This window comes from Cetorhinus maximus, chromosome 6 (genome assembly GCF_964194155.1).
Source record: "Cetorhinus maximus chromosome 6, sCetMax3.hap1.1, whole genome shotgun sequence".
In the NCBI taxonomy this organism is placed as follows: Eukaryota; Metazoa; Chordata; class Chondrichthyes; order Lamniformes; family Cetorhinidae; genus Cetorhinus; species Cetorhinus maximus.
The window spans coordinates 85,313,729-85,338,562 of NC_135884.1; the positions used below are offsets into that span (position 1 = coordinate 85,313,729).

General features: G+C 44.2%; 1 protein-coding gene across 2 annotated transcripts in view; it reads right to left on the bottom strand.

Annotated features, from left to right (window-relative positions):
- Positions 1–24,834, bottom strand: part of LOC144681873 (RNA-binding Raly-like protein) — a 1,117,315-nt gene that overhangs the window by 120,287 nt on the left and 972,194 nt on the right. For both annotated transcript variants that reach the window (XM_078543976.1, XM_078543977.1), the window contains one exon: positions 4,980–5,030. In XM_078543976.1, coding sequence (XP_078400102.1) covers positions 4,980–5,030 — 51 coding nt within the window. The remainder of the gene's footprint in view (positions 1–4,979; positions 5,031–24,834) is intronic.

Below are 24,834 nucleotides of genomic sequence, written 5' to 3' on the forward strand. Positions count from 1 at the left end.
CTCCAGCCTGCCAGTTATACAGCATGAGTAGTAGAAGCCTTGGCGTAGGTGTAAGAAACAAAGAGAAAAATATATTGAAACAAAAAGAAAACGCATCTTCTTCAACTTCCGAGAATTCTGGCTAATGATCTGCACTATTAGGCCTCAGTGTTCTAAACAATTATGGGCTTCCCAAGTATAATTGGTTGCGGTGGAAGGTAATTGAATAAGGTACCTCTATATAATTGTGAATGCAACACACAGTTATATTGACACCAAACACTTGAAGTTTATATAACATCTAATGTGGTTTGTTAGATGAATAAATGATCAGGATGAGTTTCTGGCAATGTAAAGTTGAACAATTGGAACTGGTGGCTCGCTAACAAAGTCACAGTGATTTAAAAAAAAAACTGTTGAACACACAATGATAGAATGTGGTCTAAAAGTGTATTGAATGAACCATGTTATTACATGGAATTGGGCAGGACAGGACAGACAGACGCCCAGACTCATGCTCTGGCAACATGGGTTCAAATCCCATCACAGCAACTTGTGGAATTTAAATTCAATTAACAAAATCTGGAATTATAAAACTAGACTCAGTAATGGTGACCATGAAACCATCATTGATTGTAGTCAAAGCCAATCTGTATCACTCATGTCCTTTAGGGAAGGAAATCTGCCGTCCTCACCTGGTCTAGCCTACATGTGACTCCAGACCTTCAGCAATGTGGTTGACTCTTAACTGCCCCTTGAAATGGCCAAGCAAGCCACTCAGTTCAAGGGCAAACAGGAAGCAACAACAAATGCTGGCCTTGCCAGCAATGCCCACATCCCATGAAAGAATAAATAAATATATGTACATGAAATGAATAATTTGAATGATCCACAACATACATTGGTCTTCACTGCTGCTCAAGAGCAAACTTGCAGAATGGGCATTTAATTGACAAATGAATTTCAACATAGATAAGTGTGAGGTATTACATTTTGGTAAGAAAAAGGCTCATATGATTTGGAAAATAACAATCACGTGGGGGAGAGGAGCAGTATAAGGAGTAGGAATACATAAAAATCTAAAAGTAGTGACATAGGTTAAAAAAAGCAAACAAATCACCAGGGTTAATTTCTAGAGGGATAGAATTGAAAAGTAGTGAAGTTATGCTAAACCTGTATCGAACCTTGGTTAGACCATTCTTGGAGTACCGTGTACAGTTCAGGTCAGTATATTATAGAAAGGATATAGAGGCTCTGGAGAGGGAGCAAAAAGAGATTTATAAGGATGATGCCAGAAGTGTGAGGTTACGCCTATTACAAAAATGTGAACAGGTTGAGTCTCTTTTCTCTTGAAAAGAGAATGTTGGAGAGGGTATCCTGATTGAGCTCCTTAAAATTATGAAAGATTTTGGTAGAGCAGACAGAAAGAGAATGTTTCCACTTATGAGGAAGGGCAAAATCAGAGACTATCAATACATGATTGTCAAGGAAATCAAATAGGGAACTTAGAAGAAACTTTTCTACCTAGGAAGTGATGAGAATGTGGAAGTTGTTACCATAGGGAGCATGATGAATAGTATAGATGCATTTAAGGGGAAGCTAGATAAGCTTATAAGGATAAAGGAGTACTGTTAGGTTAGATGAAGAAGGATGGGAGAGGGTTTGAACGGAGTATAAATACATGGAGTGCTTGGTCCAAATGGCCCATTTATGTGCTATCTGCTCTGTGCAATCCAAAAACACTTAGTAAAACCATTGAAAGCTTTAGCTATGAAAGGAGTAGTTATGCAATCCGGGAAACACTTTCTCAATATGGGCTTCATAACAATAAGGTAAAGGATGAATAAAGAGTAGTGCACAACAAGCTTCTCCTTCAACATTAAAGTGTACCAGATTAAGTATGACTTTCCCTAATTGACACCAATATTCGAAATAAGTTTTATGATGACATTCGTCAGTTCATTATGTGAATTCAGCTGCCCCACCTGTTCTTGTGGAGGGGAAAACTGTTGTAATAGGCCTTTAAGGGATAGCAGCATGCAATCACTAGAAGGGAAGTGTGTAATGTGATGCAGTCTCAGTTTCACTCTGGCCTGTGAGCAGAGCACATGGCACACAGCTCTGCTGATGTCTTTAAGCTTTCTATCCATTTTAAATGTTCTCATGTGCCTAGTTTAAATAAATGAACCCACAATGTGTTTACACAATCCCTTAAGAGTGATTGATGCCTTTAGATTATTATAAAAACACGACAAAAGCAGTTGCGGGATTGTACTTGTTGCTGCTTTATATGAAGGACTAATGGCGGACCGTTCAAATGAAGGAATCTAACCATTGCTTGTTGCTGCATGGTATGTAAATGGGACCTGACCAGGAGCCTTCCCAGTCGTGAAGTTGGGATTGAGTCTGAGTGGTTTCCAATAGGAATCACAGGTTGGACCTTGGATCTGCAATTTCTTGGGGGACAGGATAACTTATCAAATATATAAAGAAATCCGGTGTTTACTAAATTTGCACTGAAATGTAATGGCATATCAGTACTGAACCAATCATTCTTACAGTAGAGACTGGCTATCAATTTGAATACTTATAATCTTGTCTGACTAGTATCCCCCTCTGGACAGATGGTGGATTCAACACTAATGGGGGTTGCAGTGTGGAAAAAATTACTTCTTGCTTTGATCTCATTCGAAGAGCGGGCAACTGATTTGAAGCTTCAGAATTTGCAGCTTGCTTTTATAATGCGCCCAAAACTGAAAACTGAAGAATGGAAAATCAAGGGGAGAACACCAATGATTTTCATGCAAGTGTTTCTGTCACATTTCCAGTGTAAAACCAGTGTTAAATGTTATGTTTCACTGCATCTTTCTTCCCCTGTGTTTCCTTGGCAACATAATGTGTATTTCTATCTGCTACATAGGCCCCAGTATCACCGGGTAGGTGGGAAGAGTACAGGGAGCCAGCTAGGCCGAGAAAGCCTGGAAAGGGCCTCATTTACATAAATGACAGCAGGCTCCACCCAAATAGACTCGGTGGTCAGCAGACAGGGACAGGAATTAGTGATACAGGGCCACAGTGACCTATGGGAAAGGTGACCTTCCAATTTTATCGGTCCAATACTTTCCCATCTATAAACTCCAACTCGGCAAAAATATGTTGGCTTTATTCTCTCCCATACTAATGCCCACTTGATCACCACTTCACATACTCATGAACCTACAATGGCTCTTGCCACCACCACCGCAACATCTCCAATTTTAAAAAATGTCCTCATCGTCTTTAAAGCCTTCCATGGCCTTGTCCTTCCTATAAAAACTTCCATCCCTACATTTCCTCCTGAGCTCTATTTCTCTGACTGCAGCCTCCTGTACAGCCCTCTCCCTCCACCCCACCAAGGGCAGCCATTCCTTGAACCATTTAAGTCCCAGTCTCTGCAGTTTCCCTGCTTCTACCTCACTTTCAGGACCCTATGGAAATGCACCTTATTCAACGCTGCTCCTAAATCTCACCACCTCTGATGCAGTTTAGGTTTTCCTTACATGCCTATGAAGTGTGTTGGGGTGTTTTTGTACATTAAAGTTGCATTTTGTTTTGCATCACTTTACACCAAGCTTGTCCTTTGTAACCTCTGACAGAGCCTCATTCCAGAATTCAGCTTCTTCTCAAACTTGTAAAACTGATCCAAGAGGCAGAATGGCCTTTACTCCAAAAACATATTTATGTGCCTGAAGGATGACTACACAGGAAATGTGTAATTTGTGACAATCTTGTAATGTCCCTTTTTTAAACCAATAAAGACACTGTCTAATCACTCACTAACGCCATGCTAGCTGACTTACATTGGCTCCTGGTCTGGCAATGCCTTGAATTTAAAATTCCTATTATTGATTTCAAATCACTCCATGGCATTGCCCCCCCCTAACTTTGTAATCTCCTCAAAACCAACAACTCTGCGAGATCTCTGCACCCCAATTCTGGTCTCCTGCACATCCCCCATTTTCTTCACTCTGCCATTAACAACTGTACCTTTAGGCATCCAGTCCCTAAGCTCTGGAATATTCCTTCCCTAAACCTTTCCATCTTTCTTTGAGATCCTCTTTCAAACCTACCTCTTTGAGTCTTCCCCTCCCAATTATCTCCTTCGCTGCATGTTGTATGTTGGTAGTCTGTTTACGGTCGTGGGCTTGAATCCCACCACTGCCACCATGTTGTATGTTGGTTGTGACTGGCTAAGGAATGAATGCCAAGACATTGGTGTGCCTGAACAATACCTGGTTTACTGGTTTAACATAACTATATAAAACATAACTATATACATGACTGAGTGTTAGTCTAAACCATAAGCATTCTGCCTCTTGACTCTTGGTGTTGTGTCTCTTACATCATCATGCAGGCAGTACTGTTTCCATAGTCCCACAGATTAACCCTCTCAATCCTGATCACCCTAATATGACAGCGCAATGTCAATGTTAGTCTGATAAGGTTCCTCTTACATTTTCCTTTCTCAAAGGCACTCTGTAAGTGGAAGTTGTTGTCCAATGTTAACTGCTGTGATTATTACTGCCAAATACGAGGCTGTGTCTGTGAGCAGAGGGGCAGCCATTGGTTCCAAATGCTGTTGTCAATATTGACGTGCACAGTGCAAAAGCCTTGTGTTTTTTTTAGAAATAAAGACAAACCATGGCTTTCTGGAATGTTGCACTGGATATGTGGCTGCATTCGCCATCATGACTTTCTACCATTCTGCTTTTTGCTATGAGCTTTCCCATGGGATGAAGGTGGGGGAGCGGGGGATTGCGGGAGGTGGGTGGTGGAGGGGGAAAAGAGAAAGGAAAATAAAATTCTGGGCCATTTCAACGGGCTTAAGAAAGGTCAGACTTTTCGTGAGCTATGAGGCACTGGGAGTAATTCTCACTGTGACATAAAAAAAATTAGAGTAATTCTGGAAAAGAAGCAAAGGCAAGTGGCTATAACGATCAAATTAGACATGGGCAACATACCTGTCATAGAATCCATCTCTGTAATAGTCGTAGTCAAAGTCATAGCCACTTCTGCGGAAAGAAAAGAAGCCATTCAGTTTAGAGCTAAGTGAATACTGACAGCATCTGAAATAATTCTAATGACAGGGTGACAGCAGTTGTTATTTATCTCGATTCAGGTTAGGTGGCTGGCAACGCAAGTTCTGAAGCTCAGGGCAGTCAGAGGGGAAAAGGCAGTAACAAGAATCGTGCCGAGCATTGAAGCTGGGCTCTCTAGGATCCCAGCTCCGACAGAATCTCCCCTACCGTTGCGTGCCGAGGTCCAAATTGACCGCATGTCCATACAATACAATTGTTAAAACTTCTGACAGCCGGTTGGTTAAGGGGGAGACGAGAGGTCAATCTTTACCCAGTTTTAGATTTATTCACAAAGTGAAACATTACACGTTTGGATCCTAACTCTACAACCCAGCACTAGTGATAATAAGTCCCTCCTTCTTTGTGTTCAAGTAATCATCTAATGAATGCCCTCTACCTGTACATTCTTAATCTTAGTTTACCAGTATATAATCAACAATGTCTGACCAGCCCGTACTCTCCTGTATATTTTCCAAATTGGAAATAGATGGTACTGGCAGCCATTTTATGCCAGACACAGTGTTGTGTGGAACTCGTCTGTTGAAGGTTTTCAAGAGGAATTGCTTGCCTGAGAAATCACCTTCATCTTGTGTCACAATGCATTGAAGGTCACTCCAAACCCCGTAAGAAAAGCCCATTACTTTTAATGGAGTCAGCCCCTTGAGCCTGTTCCACCATTCAATTAGAACATGACCTGTGCCCCAGCTCCAATTCACTTCACATCCCTTACCTAACAAAAATCTATTGCTCCCAGTTTGAAAGCTGCCATTAATCCCCAACACCTACCAGTTTTGGGGTGAGAGAGTTCCAGATTCCCACTACCTTTTGCGTGGAAACTTGATTTTGCTCCTAACTGGCCTGGCTTTATTTCCAAGGCCTGTTTCTCGACTCCCCCACCAATAGAATTAATTTCTCTGTATCCAGCCTATCACAGTTTAATCACCTCAATTAGATCACCCCTTACCCTTCTAAACTCAAGGGGGTAACAAGCCAAGTTTTGCAAATGGTCCTCACAATTTAACCTTTTCAGCCCCAGTCTCATCCAGCAGTACAAATTACAGCTGTCCTTCAGACCTTGTCTAGAGTGATTATTCTAAACTATATAACATGCAAACATGTTACTGCTCTTGTAGCAGCTTGCGATAACAAACAGTGAACTTTGACCAAAAAGCACATCACATCACATTCATAGATATTGACTTAATGTTAAAGCCTCTCCCATAATCCAGGAATGTGAGGCCTCCATCCCTCTCTGGGGGAGGAGGTGGTGAGGTATGAATTAATGCCAGGTTCCCATTGACGGTGTGGCTATCCCTGCCTTTGCTAGCCTACCACTGGGCAGCTGGAGTGCTTGCCTTGATTAGATGGTGGCCCCTTTTAATATGTAAATTGGTGGCAACAACAATTTGTGATCTTAAGATGCACAAAAAGCCTCGATCATCATATTTAGACAGGACTGGGTGGACTGTGTGTCGTACTGGCTCCACTCGGTATCAGAGAGTTCAGTAGGTAGGTTTTAACTTATTTTGTGGGGCTGGAGTGCTCCTTCAGGCTTCACAAAATCAACCTGGGCCACTACACGGGGACCAGTCTCCCCCTCCTGCCCAGGGTTAAAACCATGCCTGGGTGCTCGATTTCAGTCTGCCGAATTATTGATCAGGTATTCAGTGCCTTTGGAGGAGGGACACACAACCAGCAGCCAGCACGTTTACTTGTTGCGCTTCCTGCATGACAATTGGCCCACCCACAGCTGGGTTAATACTAGCTGGGGCAGGATGAGGCCCTTAAATGGTGGTTAATTGTCCAGTTAAGAAACTCAATTGGCAGCAGGGCAGGAAGGCCAGCCATGGGCCATCCCGCTCGGTGGAGCATTCACCCCTCGCCCTCCTGTTCGATTAAATGCCCTGCCATCAACTCGCCATTAGAGAGGGCAGGAGATTCTGCCCATTAAGTCACTTTTACACTGGTTGTCTATTAACTTGTAGTCTGTGATTCTGTGAGCCAGAATCCCAGTGTATATGCTGTTAAATCCAATTTCTGTAGACTAGCGGCTAACTCACAGCCTATGTAGAAAGAAAGACTTGGGGCAGAATTTTGCCATCGGCGAGCAGGGGGTGGGGCCTGCCCGCCGATGTGTAAAATGACGCGGGATAACGTCGGGCAGAACCCCTGACGTCACCCCGCTCCATTTAAATTTTCAGGAAGGCGGGGGCACAGCAATATCAGCCTTGGGCCCGCCGACCTGCCAATGGCCAATTGAGGCCATTGACAGGAACAATTATACAATTAAAGGACCTGCCCGTCCAATCTTAAGGTTGGTGGGCAGGCCAGGAGCCCTGGCGGCAAATAGAAAAAACATGAAACCTCAACCACAGGCGGGATGAGGTTTCATGCAGGGTTTTAAAAATTGTAATAAAGTTATAGTGTAAACTATGAACATGTCCCATCTCATGTGACATTGTCACATGAGGAGGACATGTTAAGGGATTTTTTTTTCTCTATTTTTAATCTTTTTCAAAGTGGAAGCGATCTCCCTGAGGCTGCACTTTGCCTCAGGGAGATGTGTGCTCTTTCCTGTGCATGCGTGAAAGACACACTCTCGCTTTTGGGGAATCCCACCGCCTGCACAGGAAGCGCATAGCGCTTCCCGCCGGACGTCACGCTGGGCGGGCCTTAATTGGCCCGCCCACATAAAATGGCGGTGTGGGCCGCTTTTCCAACGGGGATCGGCTTCCTGCCCACCGGAGATTGGTTCGGGTCCACCCACCTGACAGGCAGAAAATTCTGCCCTTGTATTTATATAACATCTTTCACAATGTCAGATTTTCCCAAAGCGCTTTGCAGGCCATTAAGTATTTTTGAAGCGTCCTTGATATGTTGAATGAAATGCAGCAGCCAATTAGTACACAGCAAGCTCCTACCAACAACAGTGGGATAATGACTAGATAATCTGTTTTAGTGATATTGGTTGTGGGAAAAATATTTGGCCAGGACACAACTTAATCAGGGGAGAACTTCCCTGCTCTTATTCCATAGCAATGTGGGATCTTATACATTCTTCCAATGGGGCAGATAGGGTCTCATTTTAACACTAATTCAAAGAAAAATACTGCTAGAAATCCAAAGTAAACGCAGAAAAATCAGAAACTGATGCAAATATGCAACAGGTCTGGTAGCATGTGTGAGTGCAGAAGCAGAGTTAATGCTTCAGGTCGTGGCCCATTCTGATGAAAGGTCAGGACCTGAAATGTTAACCCTGATGCTGCCAGACCTGCAATGTACTTCCAGAATTTTCTGTGCTTATTCCTCGGTTTAAGCTCTCACCCAAAAGACAGAACCTCTGACAGATTCCGTGCTCAAATCTCTGGAGCCGTACGTGAACCCAGGCTCTTTTGCTTAGAGGTGAGAACAGAGACATTTCTGACCTGGTAATTAACTGTGTCCAACAAAACAGATTTAACAGCAAGGACACTGAACATGCTCACAGAGACCAACTTCCAGAATTTAAACTAAGAATTAGGGTTGCCAACCCTCCAGGATTAACCTGGAGTCTCCAGGAATTGAAGATCAATCTTCAGGACACTGCTGTGTGCAACCCTGGAGAAAAATCATTGGCACATTAATAGGATTTTTTTTTTTGTTGTTTTCTTTGAACATTTCTCTTTACCAGCTATAAAAATATCAGAAATGGGAAAAAAATGGATGTCTGGCTGAAAGTCAATCATTGAATTGGGTAAAGAGTCTTTTTGCTTTCCAATTGGTGCAGGAAGGCAGAGCATCACAAGGATGGATGTGTTGCCGACTAAGAGCTGAAGTGTGGGGGAATTCATGTGATGAAACCTCCAGGAATACATTTAATCACAGTTGGCAACCCTAATAAGAATGCACATTTTAGATCCAGCTGAATAGCTTACATTTAAGTGTGCTTGAGTTTGCAGCCCTAAAGCAGTCATGTTATGACACCACCCTCACTCGTTCATACGGAATGAGGGAACAGTACAGAACAAGAGGAGGCCATTTGGCTGATCATTCCTGGGCGAGGTTTTTGATGGAGCTGTCCAGTTAGTCTCCTTCTCCTGCTCTTACTTCAGAGCCATGTAGTGTTTCCTTTACAAGCGTACATCCAATTCCTTTTGAAAGGTACTTTTCAATCTGCTTCCATCACCTTTTCACAGAGAGCATTCCAGATCACAACACACTGTGCAAAATAATTCTCCTGATTGTGCCCCAGGTTCTTTTGCCAATTATCTTAAATCTCTTTGCTTTTACTAAATGGGTAATTATAATACGTCATAACCACACAAGCATTCCTCCTCCTCCTTCAGGTACCACGCCTCTAATAGGGAGTTGGCGACCATGGACTTCCTTTGGTTTGGTCCATGATTATGCTTGGCAATGTATTGCAGTGGTTTGCCATAACCTTCTACAGTATCGCTGACCAGGAAACTCTCCCAGTCTTACCACCTGCATATTGGAAGAATTTACAGGCTGATAATCAACCTGTTCGGCTGTGTTATGAACACACCTTCCGTGGCCATCAAGTCCTGAAGAGGGTCTTGAACCCAGAGCTTCTGGCTCAGAGGTAGGGACACTACCCACTGCGCCACAAGACCTCCCTCCCCAAGCATTACATTTCCCAAATAAAAAATTTGAGATACAAATACCTGACCAACAAGTAAAAGCATGGGAAATCACATATTATAGTGACCAATGGAATGGATCAGGAAAATTTGGATAATAGAATGGCAATCCCTGTTGTGGATGTCATTGGATATGGATATCTTGGCACTTCAATCAATTTTGGAACATAGTTTTCCTAGTATTCAGTGTCACCGCCAGTGATTGATGCCATTTCTGTGCTCCTACTGTGGATTTCAACACAGGCTCCAAGATGCCACCAACATTGCAGCTGTTAAACTCTTATGAAAGGAAATGGGCAGTATGTTGGCAACCTGTGGCAATTTGAACCCATGGCTCCTCACGTTGAAGGTGGCAAGCAGATTTGCTCGTGTGATAAATCAAATCAAATGGCCCCTCTCATGTGTCTCCTGGTAGCAGACTCAATTGCAGGTGCAGCCAGTGATGCTAGCAATATCAACAATGTAGCTGGGATCATTTATCTTATGGAGTGGCTTTCAATCAGCTACATTGCAGATTTGGCATTCTGGGAGGACTGTATACACAGAGTGACTACAGAGCTCGGTTTGTGACGTGACTGTCCTGGGCAAAGATCTTCTCTGCCAATCACACAATACTGCCACTAAATCTTCCCTATATCTAACCAATTAAGTCATCTAATTTTCAGCTTACGTCTACATCCTAAGAGCTTTCACTTTTGGCACACATCTATAAGGGATTGTGTAAATTCTTGCTACATTATCAGTCACGTTTGACATCATGCACCAATTCTCTGCACAGGGTTTCCAACCCTCCAGGCCTGACCTGGTGTCTACAGGACACTTGCTCAGCAACCGGGGAAGAAAAAAAAATAATGAAAAAAAAACCCAAGACTTTTTAAAACAAAATTTTTTCAATCATTCTTTGTCACCATGGGAAAAAAAGCTGTTTGACTGGCTGACAAGTAACAGCCAATTGGGTAATTGATGTGGGAAGTGGTGAACTGTGATGATTGACATTTCAAGTGACCAATGGCAGGAGTGGGTGGGAGGTGGAGGGGGGTTGGGATGATTGGAGGCAGGAGGTCATTTGGCAGCACCTGACGGAACACGCCTGGAGTTTGGAGTCCGCGACTCACACAGGGTTTCAGTACATATCTTACGCATGACCTGTCATTTAGGGAGTTGGTTTGGTAATTATTGCTTTAGCTCTTGTTAAATGAGCTTGAATTGCTTCCTTTGGAACAGACGATGATATTTTTACCACTCTAAAATGTGGAGCTAACAGACCTGCAATTCCCAGGACCATATTCCTGACCTTTGAAGATGGGAATCACATTCGCTTTTCCAATCCTCTGGTATCATCTCTGTTGCCCAATGAACTGCAAAAATATTTCTGCAAACGCTCCCCATCCCGTGCTTACTGCCTCATTTCCTTAAGTACTTTTGGAAGGCTTCCATCTGGTGCAGATGGCTGATGAATATTCAACATTCCCAGCTTTAAAAATGGGCCCATTTTTTCCCCTCCATCAGAATGCATATACTCTGAAAATTACTAAAGGGCTTTCAAGGTATCCAACTCAGCACCTCAGTCCCAGAGGCTGAGACTCTGAGCAACGCCTGATGCAGAGGTCCGCTCCACACAGGAGAGCTTTGTTGACACTGTTTGTAAGTATTGAAATTGAAGAGGAGGCAATCTTAACCTTCCTGTCCGGAAACTAGTGGGATTGGGTGCAACGCTAGTTTTTGTGCCCTGTCCCATTTCCAGTTGGGATTGGACCAGGACGCCGTGGGACCCCCCTCTGGGAATAAAAGCAGCACCCCCGACCATAGGGGCGCCTTTACTGGCATCAGCCAAATGAGGGAGCTGTCCTATTCTGGATGGTGGCTCACCTCTCCCAGCCGCTGGCCCAAACAGAGGGCCTGGCGGCTTATCTGCAGCACCATTAGGACGGGGAGGAGAGGGTGCCGCCATATTGAGAAGCCCTCGCATGGAAGGGGAAAATTCCCGGCGCTCGGGGAGGCGAACCCTCCAGTGGTAGCATCAGGGACTTTGTGGGCGGCCGCTTTTGCCGGCGAGCCCCACTGTGGACCATTAAAGGCTCCCTCCCGCTGCTGGGAGACTGCCTTGATATAGTTGGCGGTCTCACCTCACATCAGGAGGCCAACCCGATGCTGGTAAAATCCCGGCTATCTGATAAAATTGCCATCAGTAGGCCAGTGAAAAATAAAAATGAATATTGAAAAAAGGGGTGAGGATAGAGGAGAGTGTTTGTGGTCTGAAGTTGTTGAACTCAATGTTAAGTCCGGAAGGCTGTAAAGTACCCAATCAGAAGATAAGGCGCTGTTCCTCCAGTTTGCGTTGAGCTTCACTGGAACATTGCAGCAGGCCAAGGAAGGACATGTGGGCATGAGAGCAGGGTGGCGTGTTGAAATGGCAAGCGACAAATGGCAAGGTCTGGGTCATGCTCGCAGACTTAGCGAAGGTGTTACGCAAAGTGGTTGCCCAGTCTGTGTTTGGTCTCCCCAATGTAGAAGAGACCACATTGGGAGCAGCAAATGCAGTAGCCTAAATTGAAGGAGGTGCAAGTGAAGCACTGCTTCACCTGAAAGGAGTGTTTGGGCCCTTGGATGGTGAGGAAGGTGCCGTATAAATGCAGGTTCTTCCTTTCCGAAAGTGGTTAAATGTGGATGTCAGGTGAGGAGAGGATTGTTTTGGCTGTGCTGCCACTTACGGGAAGATCGACAGCCAACGCTGGTTATCTCAGAAGGTTTTGGGAAGTGTAACAGCAGCTCAGCACTAGTGGACACCTTAACGAGAATAGGACAGAATGGGGAAAACCAGACAAGGGTTCAACAAATACCTGCCTCAGTTGCCAGTTTGGCAATGTTCAAGAGTTCATTGAGGCTTCCTTTTGAAAAAGGCATCACATTTGGAATCTGTTGCAATGTTTCTGTCAGATCACCTGTCACACTGTTCATGCTTCTTCCCACGCTTAAAACATTTTATTTCACACATTTTATGGTGGGATCACTTACTACATTTTTGTTAGGCAAAGGTATTAAGACCAGTCAAGATCTCATGAATGGCAGGAACAGGTTCGAAGGGCAGAATGGCCTCCTCCTGTTCCTCCCATTCTGGCCATAGTTTTCTTGATGTTGGCATAGGCCAGATAAAATATTTGTCATTATGTTGGGCCTATCACGAATGTCCTCTCAGGGTCAATGGCCTCAATTACTGCTGTAAGCAGTCAGAGTGTAATGCTTTTAACCCTTCACCCTCCTACATCTACTGCTACAATAGAAGATTCCAAGGATGTAACAATAACACCTCATCTTGGCTACATACTCACTCTCTCTCAGGAGTACTGGGTTAACACAAGGTGAGGTTTAGCTTGGCTCAACTCATTAAGCTAACTAAGTTGCCCACCCACAATTTACACCAATTCAAACTTTGAAACCGAATGTAAACAACTGAACTCAATCTTTTATCAGCTGGCTGCCCCGACTCTACCCACCTTCAACTTCCTCCTGGAGGCGGTGACTGAACTTGCACTACTGCATTCATGTGGAGGAGGTTGGACAATCCTCGTGGGTGAACCTGGACAAAAGTGTCAGAAGGCTGTTCGCAACACTGGAGCCATAGGCTCAATCCTACCTGGGCTGATACTGACCCCGTTCCAGGGGAGGTCGATCGGTGTCATTTCAGGGGCAGGAACCCTAATCGACCTTAGCCCTTCTGTATGAGTTCAGTGTGTAAAACTAAACTAAACCATGGAGAGTTGGGGGAGAGAGGGGTAGGGGTGATTTGCCACTTTTCCTGCCAAATGGAAAATGGAAATGTAAAATCGGAGAGCAATCTCCTACCATCTGATGCTAAATTTTTTTTTAATAATTCATTTATTGGATGTGGGCATCCTTGGCTAGGCCAGCATTTATTGCAATTCCCTAATTGCCTTTGTTCAAAGGGCATTTAAGAGTCAACCACATTGCTCTGGGTCTGGAGTCACATGTAGGTCAGACCAGGTAAGGACGGCAGATTTCCTTCCCTAAAGGACAATAGTGAACCAGATGGGTTTTTACAACAGTCGACAATGGTCATCATTAGACTTTTTAATTTCAGATTTTTATTCAATTCAAATTCCACCATCTGCCGTGGTGGGATTCAAACCCGAGTCCCCAGAGCATTACCCTGGGTCTCTGGATTACGAGTCCAGGAACATAATAGTCCAGCGACAATACCACTATGCCATCGCCTCCCCAAAATGGTGACCATTTACCCCAAGGAGGTCTAAGGGCAAGTATTTTACAGCAGATGGCAGATCTACTAACACCTCTATAAAACCAGGGTTAGTTCATTTTCAGTTAGTGTATAGGAAGCCTATAGTGGCCATAACCACTTTCCTAGGACTTGTTACAACCACACACTCTCTCTCTTTTTCTGTCTCCTATGGAAACAACAGCTCTTTGGTTATCTAGGGTTCATTTCATTCACTGTTAGAGAATATTTGGCTTGCCAACATCAACAGATAAAACAGTGATAACAAGCAAATTTGAGCACACAGCAGGGATCTGAACTTATCCATTTCAAACCAGATCTATTATCAATCAGCCGTAAGATAAAACCTCAAGGCAGCAGGCACAATAAGCAATACGGAACCAGTCAGCGAGACCTGGAGCTGAGTAAACAAACAGGAAGCAAGGATACTGAGGCTAACATATCCAGAGGGAAAGGTGGAATTTCATTCCAAGGAGGTAACTAAATAATTGGGGGGGAAAGGGGGAAGGAAGATGAAGAAGAGAAATGAAAGGAGGAGGAAGCAAAAGACATTGAGTCGACAGTAAGGTTATATTGTTAGAAGATGGGGAGTACATCATTCTGGATCAGTACTGCCCCAATGTGACATAATGACCCCTATATTGCCTTGAAGAACTCAAAACATTAATTGATTTGACATGAGCTGCACACGGATCTCGTGTGTGAAATGTGACTTCACTTTCTCAGGTGAAATTCAAGACTGTGGCTGCCAGAGATTGGATAACAACAACAACCCTTATTTACATAGCACCTTTAATGTGAGACTTTGTACTAAAGCACTTCGGAGGAGCGTTATAAAGCAGAATTTGGCACCAAGCTACAAGAGACCTTAAGGCAGATGATCAAAAGCGTAGGAAGCAGTTCAGAGAAGCTTTACGAGACTAATACCTGGAATGGGTGGGTTGTCTTATGAGGAAAGGCTGGGCAGGCTAAGCTTGTATCTGCTGGAGTTTAGAAGACTAAAAAGTGACTTAATTGAAACATACGATCCTGAGGGGTCTTGACAGGGTGGATGTGGAGAGGATGTTTCCTCTTGTGGGAGAGTCTAGAACTAGGGGTCACTGTTTAAAAATAAGGAATCGCTCATTTAAGACAGAGATGAGGAGAAATTTTCTCTCAGAGGGTTGTGAATCTTTGGAACTCTCGTCCTCAAAAGGTTGAAGAGGCAGAGTCTTTGAATATTTTTAAGGCAGAGCTAGATAGATTGTTAATAAGCAAGGGGGTGAAAAGTTATTGGGGGTAGGTGGGAATGTGAGTTGAGGTTACAATCAGATCAGCCGTGATCTTATTGAATGGTGGAGTAGACTGGAGGGGCCGAGTGGCCTACTCCTGCTCCTAATTCATATATGTTCACATGTTGAAAGCTTGGTGAACGTGGCAATTTTTTTTTACAGGAGCATCTCGAAGGAGGAGAAATAGAGAGGTTTAGGGAGGGAATTCCAGACCTTAGGGTCTTGGCAGCTGAAGGCACGGCCACCAATGGTGGAGAAATTAAAATCAGGGATGCCCGAGAGGCCAGAATGAGAGGAGAGCAGATATCTGAGGATTGTGGGGCTGGGGGAGTTTAATCAGTTAGGTAAGGGCTGAGGCCATGGAGGATTTATAGTCATGGATGAGAATTTTAAAATGGAGGAGTTGCTTAGCCAGGAGCCAACATAGATCACCAAGCACAGCGGTGATGAGCAAATGGGATTTGGTGTGAGTTAGGACATGAACAGCAGAATTTAGGTTGACCTCAAGTTTACATGAGTAGAATGAGAAGCTGACCAGGAGAGCATTGGGAGAGTCAAGTCTAGAGGTAACAAAGACATGAATGAAGGTTTCATCAGCAATGAGCTGAGGCAACGACAAGTTATGAAGATGGAAATAGGCTTGGTGAAGGCACGAATATATGGTTAAAAGTTCATCACGGGGGCAAATATGATATCAAGGTTGCGAACAGACAGATTCAGCCTCCGACTATTGTCTGGGAGAGGGATGGAATCAGTGGCCAGAGAATGGAGTTTGTGGCAAGGTTGGAAGATGATGGCTTCAGCCTTCCCCACATTTAATTGGAGGAAAGTTCTGCTTACCCAGTATGTCGGATAAGCATTTGGATAAAAAAAAGATGAGCCGCGAGAGGTGGTGGTGAGGTAGAGCTGGGTATCATTGGCACACATGTGAAAATTAACATTGTGCTTTTGGATGAAAATCCATAATTAAAATTTTGAAGAGCAGAGTTAATGGACAGTGGGCAAGAAAGATAGGCTGACTGCGGAGCCTTTAATTCGAACAGCCCCAGCAAAGGTTGGCAATGCCGAGTGCTAACTGCCCTTTTTCAGACCCTGACAAAGCTGCAGTGTATTTCCACTATTTCCTAGTCAATTTTCAGGAACTGTTCTTTCTTGACCACCCTACTTCCTCTGATGGTGCCATAAAGCTCATTCGGTACAGCAAATGGAAGGCCCATAATCCACGAGAGACCCGTGAGTCCGTGCTACTGCTTAGACAGCCAAGGTTAATGATATTAATCTTTGAGTTCCACACAATGTTGGTGTAATTGGGGGAAAAAACGTACAAGTGGAGTCACTAAATCCACATTACAGTGATCAAGATTTGATTCAGCATCCCTCCCCTCCTTCCCCAGTCAAACACTGTACTTAAAAGCAGAAATTTGCTATTGCTTTTTACTGGGTTAGGTCATTTATTCTGCAAAACTGAATGCAATTTACAAATTTGGAGCATTAGGCACAATGCAAAATATTTGTAGTGGTAGGTAATGGTGAACTGATTGACTATATTAGCAACGCACCATTAGCATAACATCAAATGACTTTCGCAATGCTTTGAGCAGCTACCCAAGGCTGACAGCATACCCATCATATCTGTATCTGAAATTAGCTCAATGAATAATAATAAAAACCTTTTTGAATGTCCCTTGCCAACTGATAGAACTTTCATTAGAAATGATTAGGTTGGAGCTTGGCTCAGCTGGGACTGTGCAGCTCTTCCATAGATATGGGGGCACGCATTGTTGGCCTTGTTCATTTTTACCATCAATTTTCTTTCTGTTAGGAGATTATTGAGGAATTGGTAAGGAAATAGAACACAAAGCTCTTTTTTAAACATGCTATAGTCAATGATGAGATTGAGAAGGTACAGGAAAAGCCAAATCTGCAAATGTGAAACAAAAACAGGAAATGTTGGGAATATTCATTGGGCTTGCAGGCACCAGAAGAGAGGAAATTTTGCGAGCGAACATCCTTTGTTGGAACTATGGCCAGAATTTTCCCATCGGTGATTTAGGGGCGGGGCCCGCTCGCCGACAGAAAAATGACGCGGGATGACGTTGGGAGGAACCCCCGATATCATCCCGGTCCATTTAAATTTTTAGGAAGACGGGCGGACAGCGAAATCAGCTGTTTCCCCGCCAACCTGTCAATGGCCAATTGAGGCCACTGACAGGATCATTAAGCTCATTGAAAGACCTGCCCGTCCAACCTTAAGGCTGGCGGGCAGGCCAGGAGGCCCAGCGGGCTTCTGAAAAAAGATAAAACCTCATCCACTGGCGGGATGAGGTTTCACCTCAGTTTTTAAAAAGTTTATTAAAGTTTCTCATATTTATTAACATGTCCCATCTTGTGTGACAGTATCACATGAGGAGGACATGTTAATAATGTTTTTCTTTCTCTATTTTTAAAGTTTTTTAAACATTCAGTGCTCTCCCTGAGACAGCACTTAGTCTCAAGGAGCAGTGCGCTCTTTGACAGCTGGGGATTCCCTCCCCCCTGCACAGGAAGCGCATAGCACTTCCTGTCGGGCAACCCGCTGGGCGGGCCTTAATTGGCCCACCCACTCAAAATGGCAGCCGGCCCCGTTTCGGCGGCAGAGTTCGGCTGCCCGCCCACCGCCGAGCCAGTGGGGCCCGCACGCCCATCAAGGTCAAAATTCTGGCCTATATCTGCCTGATGGACTAACCCTTCAAATGCTGACCAACCTGCTGCATGTTTGCCATCATTTCTCCTTAACTTTTGGTAAAGAGAAACCAAAGGAACTCATTATCTTGAGGTCTTTGGGCTTTTATCTCCCCCAGTCCACAGACTTGAGTACATAATCCAGATGGACTCCCAGTGAATACTGAGAAAATGCTACATTGTCAGAGGTGCTGTCTTTTGGATGAGATGTTGAACCAAGTGCTTGACTGCCCTCTCAGGGTCTAAAAGATTCCATGGCACTATTTCAGGGACAGGCAGGGAAGTTATCCCCAGCGTCCTTGCCAATATTTATTCCTGAGTCAACATCACCAAAACAGATTATCTGGATCTCACTGCAGTTTCATTCATGCACAAACTGGCTGATTTCTGAAAGTACACTAGAGACAACATCTGAAATGTATTAAATTGGCTGTAAAGTGCTTTGGAAAATCCTAAAAAGATGCTACAGATTTTATGTTTATTCATGGGATGTGAGCGTCCCTGGCTAGGCCAACATTTATTGCCCACCCGTAATTGCCCCTGCGAAGGTGGTGGTGAGCTTCTTGAACCACTGCAGTCCATGTGGTGTAGGTACACCCACAGTGCTCTTAGGAAGGGAGTTCCAGGATTTTCACACAGCAACAGTGAAGGAACGGCGATACATTTCCAAGTCAGGATGGTGAGTGGCTTGGAGGGGAACTTCCAGGTGGTGATATTCCCATCTATCTGCTGCCCTTGTCCTTATAAGTGGTAGTGGTCGCGGGTTTGGAATGTCCCGTCGAAGGAGCCTTGGTAAATTCCTGCAGCGCATCTTGTACATGGTACACACAGCTGCTACTGTGCGTCGGTGGTGGAGGGAGTGAATGGGGTGCCAATCAAAAGGGCTGCTTTGTTCTGGATGGTGTCAATATCCTTGTGTTGTTAGAGTTGCACTCATCTAGGCAAGTGGAGAGTACTCCATCACACTCCTAACTTGTGCCATGTAGACGGTGGACAGGCTCTGGGGAGTCAGGTGGTGAATTACTTGCAACCTCTGACCCGCTCTGGTAGCCACAGTATTTATATGGCTGGTCCAGTTAAGTTTCTAGGTCATGGTAGTTGATGTTGATAGTGGGTATTCAGCAGTGGCAATGCTGTTTGAATATCAAGGTTAGATTCTCTCTTGTTGGAAATGGTCACTGCCTGACACTTGTGTGGCGCACATGTTATTTGCAAGTTCTGAAGAAATGCACAGTCTCTCTTCCTTTAAAGAATTGTGGTAACCTGTCAACTTGGTGGCCACAAAGTATTTAGTTTTGAGATCAGAATGAGCCTGAAAATTAAAGAGCATGATTTTGGCAGTGACTAGTGCTGTAGTTATAGTGTTGGGAGTATCAGCCCGAGGACTAAAGTTCCAAGTTCCATCATTGGCTTACTGCAAAATCGAATTCAATAAATACGGTCATTAGCACTGAAAAAAAAACATTCCATAGTATTCTTGGTATTATTAGACTAATATAAAATACTTAACGAGTCTGCAGAGATATATGAAACAGGAGCTTTATTAGAACATATCTTAATGTTCTGCCTTACATCAAACTTTACAAGAGACCAAATCATGTGATGTTACATCACTTCCTGTGATGATGTGCACAGGGTATGATTAGCATGATTAAACATTTCGAATCAACCCATTAACAGCCCAATATAATATGTTACACTACATCAATGGCCGAAGTTTCCCTTCAAGCCACCACCCTGACTTGGAAATATATCGCCATTCCTTCACTGTCGCTGGGTCAAAATCCTGGAACTCCCTCCCTATCAGCACTGTGGGTGTACCTGCACCACATGGACTGCAGCGGTTCAAGAAGGCAGTTCACCGCCACCTTCTCAAGGGCAAACAGGGATGGGCAATAAATTCTGGCCTAGCCAGTGATGCCCACATCCCATGAATGCATTAAAAAAAAGAAAAACAGATGGACTGGTCAGAGTCCCATGTGGGATCTTGCTGTGCACAAATTGGCTGCCACGCCTTCCACAAAACAACAGCGACTACATTTCAAAGGCAAGTTAACTGGCCATACAGCATGTTGCGATGTCTTATTTTTAATGAGAGGGAATCTGCAAAATGGACTTTGCACGAGAGGCTTCAAGGTTCACCATCGAGAGTAGCTTAGTAGCGTCCTGATCCAGCTGGCTGAATCTGGAATGCCAGAGCTGCTTTGCACCAGGCGTTGAGAAAGTAACCCTCTCAATCTTGCCTTAGCAATAAGTAGTGAATCTAGCATTAACAGAAGCGCAGTAGCAACTTCTAATGTTTTGTAGTTTCCTTCCGAGTCCTGGAGCAGGATGGAGTACTTACTCCTTCAGGCCCTGCAGACCGCTACCTCCCGCACTGGCTGCATAATTCCAGGGTGCAGAGGGATCTAGGTGTTTTAGTACATGAGTCACAAAAAGTTAGTATGCAGGTACAGCAAGTAATTAAGAAGGCTAATGAAATGCTATCCTTTATTACGAGAGGGATTGAACATAAAAGTAAGGATGTTTTGCTTCAGTTATACAGGGCATTGGTGAGACCGTACCTTGAATACTGTGTGCAGTTTTGGTCTCCTTAGTTAAGGAAGGATGTAAATGCCTTGGAGGCAGTTCAAAGGAGGTTTACTAGATTGATACCTGGAATGAGTGGGTTGTCTTATGAGGAAAGGTTGGACAGGCTGGACTTGTTTCCACTGGAGTTCAGAAGAGTGAAGGGTGATTTGATTGAAGTACACAAGATCCTGAACGGCCTTGACAAGGTGGACGTCGAAAGGATGTTTCCTCTTGTGGGTGAGTCCGGAACTAGGGGGCACTGTTTTAAAATTAGGGGTCACCCTTTTAGGACAGAGATGAGGAGAAACTTTTCTCTCAGATGGTTGTGCGACTTTGGAATTCTCTGTCTCAGAGGTGGAGGCGGGGTCATTGAATATTTTTAAGGCAAAGGTAGATGGATTCTTTTTAGGCAAGGGAATCAAAGGTTATCGAGGTTAGATCGGAATGTGGAAATCGAAACACAAGAAGAAGATCAGCCGTGATCTTATTGAATGGTGGAGCAGGCTCCTGTTCCTATTTCATATGTTCGCCCCTCCACATCCCGTGTCTTGGACTTTCATCCTGCTGTCCCAGCCCCCTTCTTGACCACTTGCCTTAGTGTTATGTTAATCCCACCTTTGTGGCCACCTGCTGCCCGAGTTTTCCTGGCTGGGCAGCCATTTCTGGTCAGGAAGTTGGCTAGTGACCTATTAAGGAGGCTAGTGACCTATTAAGGAGGCCTGGCCATTAAAACATGGGGCTGGATTTTATGAGGCAACATGATCCCCCCCCCCCTCCCCCCCTGGCCCCGACCGACTGAAAAGTCCACTGGCAACCCACCCACCAGTAACCCAGCTGCTCCACAGTGATCATGAGTCTGTAATCGCCCCTGTCTGGGAGGAAGACTTGCCCGAGAGAGCTGCCGGCCAAAAGTCCCAGCAGCACCAGAATTGAATAGTGGTCTGCTGGGACTACAAGCAGTCCACAAAGAAGAAGTGTCATGAAGCCCAGGCTTCAGGTGAGTTCGGGGATTTTGGATGGGCCTTCCTGGCAGGCCCCAGTGAGGTGGGAGGTGGAGGTGGGCGGGGACAGAGAGGCTGGGGGCCGGGGGTGCCACCTATGGGCGCAGAGCACACCCCAAAGGCAGTAACGTACAGGTCCAACAGTAGACCATGCAATGAAAGCTGCTGGGCTACCTGTTTTGCCTTCACTTTCCCCGCTACATTTAATACAGCAGTAGAGGTGGAATGAGGCCCTTAATTAGCCACTTAAGAACTTCAATAGGCCCAAGCATGGGCAGGCTTCCTGAAGCCTTCCCTGTCCACTGTATGGGAGACAGGTGGGCAGGAGGACAGCGTACAGGCCACCTGTTTTATTTCATAAGGCCCCCCCACCACCGCCTTCAAATACATCAGTTGTTGCGGGGGGCACCCATAAGATCCGACCCGTGAAAAATTTTTTTTTTAAAAAGTCGCCAATCCAGCTGGGAATGGTACTTCTGAGTAGTGGAAAATGGAAAATAACAGTTGAGGGTAGTGGATGCTAAGGGCCCCCTCTACAGCTAGAATGAATAGATTATTTTTTCTCTTGTTTTATGGGACTTGTAAATACATGAGGAGCGAAAATCTTGGAAAAGAAAGTGGGGCGGGAGTAAACGGGGCTGCCAATTTGCTATTGTCTGTTTCATGCCACAGCCCACGATGTCTGCACTTGCTTGGTCTTTCAGCAAAAGGTTTACGGACAATTAGTTTTGACCTTCCTATTTACACTACTGTAAGGGAAAATGGAGAGAGAGAGAGATGGCATTCTGTCGTTCAGCTGTACTGGTGGGAGAGCTCACGAGAGCACAAAAGATCCAGTGGATAACATGTCCTTTCCATTGTATACTCTGCTATTGAATATGCTTAATCTATACAGCAGTAGATGATTTCCTTCATTATTCTCTTGCTGCCTGACAGACTGGACAGATTTAAACAATCTGCTGTAAAGGAAATGGTCCACAATCAGCTTGAAATGATTGTCTTCAGTAGTTATTCTTAAATGGTCTTTGACTCCAATTACTGGGAAACCCTTACAATCACCAAGCCCTACAACTTGTCCAAAATGATTCAGTGCAAGCTGAAAATGCTGAATATATAGTGAAATTAGAGCAGGATTCAGAGCTGTCTAGCGTCAGGTTTCACATTGGCAGACAGGGAGCTCAGCCCTAGCCATTTTAATTAGCTGAGACGGTAGGCATTGCTTCATTGGAAATGCCTGAAATGCTTGACCAAGGCCGACTACAGCTCAATAGCAAAATCCCGATCTTTGTCATACCAAGGGGTTATGTTTGTGTTCTCTTCCTCCTTTAATCTGGTCACGATGCTTTTATTTCAATTTTTGAAAAAAGCAAGCTTCTGATACTTAATTTGACTTCATTTTGCTATTTGACCTTGGGTCAAAAAGAAAACAAAGTTGCACTTCTCATGCTTTTCATGACATATGTTGACCCAAAGCATTTTACAGCCAAAGATGTACTTCAGAAGAGTGGTCACTGTTGTAATGTAGGAAATAAAATCAGCCAATGTGCACATAGAAAGCTCCCACAAATAACGTGGAAATGCCCAGATAATCTGTCTTTAGTGATTTTAGCTGAAGAATAAATATTGGCCAGGACACTGGGGAGGACTCTCCTACTTGTCTATGGAGTAGTGTCTTGGGATCTTCTACATCTAACTCTGAGGGTGATGGGGCCTTGGTTTAATTTCTCACTCAACACCTGACAGCCCTCCCTCCGTTTGACACTGATGTTAGCCTAGATTATGCACTCAGGTCTCTGGAGTGCGAACCTGCCAACACTCACAGCCAAGGTTCAAATATGAATACCTTAATTGAGGTCATGGAGCTTATAAAACCAAACAAGGATTGGGCGCTTTCAGAAAGCAGAGAAGGCAGGAAAATTGAAAACATAGCATTTTCCTTGTGTCTGTGCTGCTCTGTGAGACTGAAGTTTCTCCTTCAGGAGAAACCTCAGTTTTGCGCTGGTAAGGGAAGTTATCCTCGGCCTCCCCACGTTTGAAGAGTGCATAGTCTCCTGAAGACAACATTTAGTGTTTTCGAGAGATTGTTGTCACAATAATCTTTTTTGAGCGTGAAACCTTCTTTGAATGAATAAAAAGTTCTCCTCTACAGATAGTAAAATGACCCAAGGCACTTCACAAAAATTCATCAGACAAAATTTGCACTGAGCCACTTAAGCAGGCCTCTGCTAACCAGAAACTCAACTGGATCAGCCACATAAATATGGCTATCAGAGCAGGTGAGAAACTGGGAATTCTGTATGTGTGGCTCACCCCCTGAATCCCTAAAGTGTCTCCACTAACTACATGGGGCAAATCAGGAATACTCCACTTGACTGGGTGATTGCAACAGTACTCATGAAGCTTATCACCATCCAGGACAAAACAGTCCGATTAACTGACAGCCCCATCCACAAGCCTCAAACATCCATTCCCTCCACCACTGTGGCTGAGGTGTGTCCTAGTCTCAGAAATCACTGCAGCATCTCGCCAAGGTTTCTTCAGTGTCACCTTCCAAACCCACAAAGTCCACTGTCTAGATAGACAATACAGCACATGCATGGGAACACCATCACCTTTGGGTTCCCCTCCAAGTCACACATCATTCCGATTTAGACACGTATTGTCATTCCTTCAGTGTTGCTAGGTCAAAATCCATAACTCCCTTCCTCAGAGCACTCTGGGAGCTGTCACCACTTGGACTGCAGCGGTTCAAGAAGGTGCCTCACTATCAGCTTCGGGCAATTAAGTATAAGCAACAAATGTTGGCCTTACTAATGACACTCAAGAGTGAATAAAAAAACCAAAATGCATGTACTTTCTTCCTTTCAGCAATCTATCATCTATATTTTAACAATTTTCCACCACGTAGTACACTATGGTACATAGGTTACAAAAACATTGTACTGACTGATTCATTCACTTAACGCAACAAAACCAGAGGTTTTTAAAATATGTTATTTTTTGAATTATAGTTTAATTGAATTTTTGATTCAATGTAGTGTAGTTTTTGCAAGCTTCGGGGAAATAGTTTATAAATTGTTTTGTTTACATAAAACACATTTTATAACACTTTTCTCCTGGGGGGAGATCGTTATTTCTCAGCCAAGTTTCAATCAGGTACAAAACTGACTTCTGGGCAAAAACATTGACTTTGGGTTGATTTTTTTTTTTGCCAAGTTTGTATTGTCTGCTTCATCCACAGTAAAACCACTGATATGTTATAACTCTGTTCTGACCATA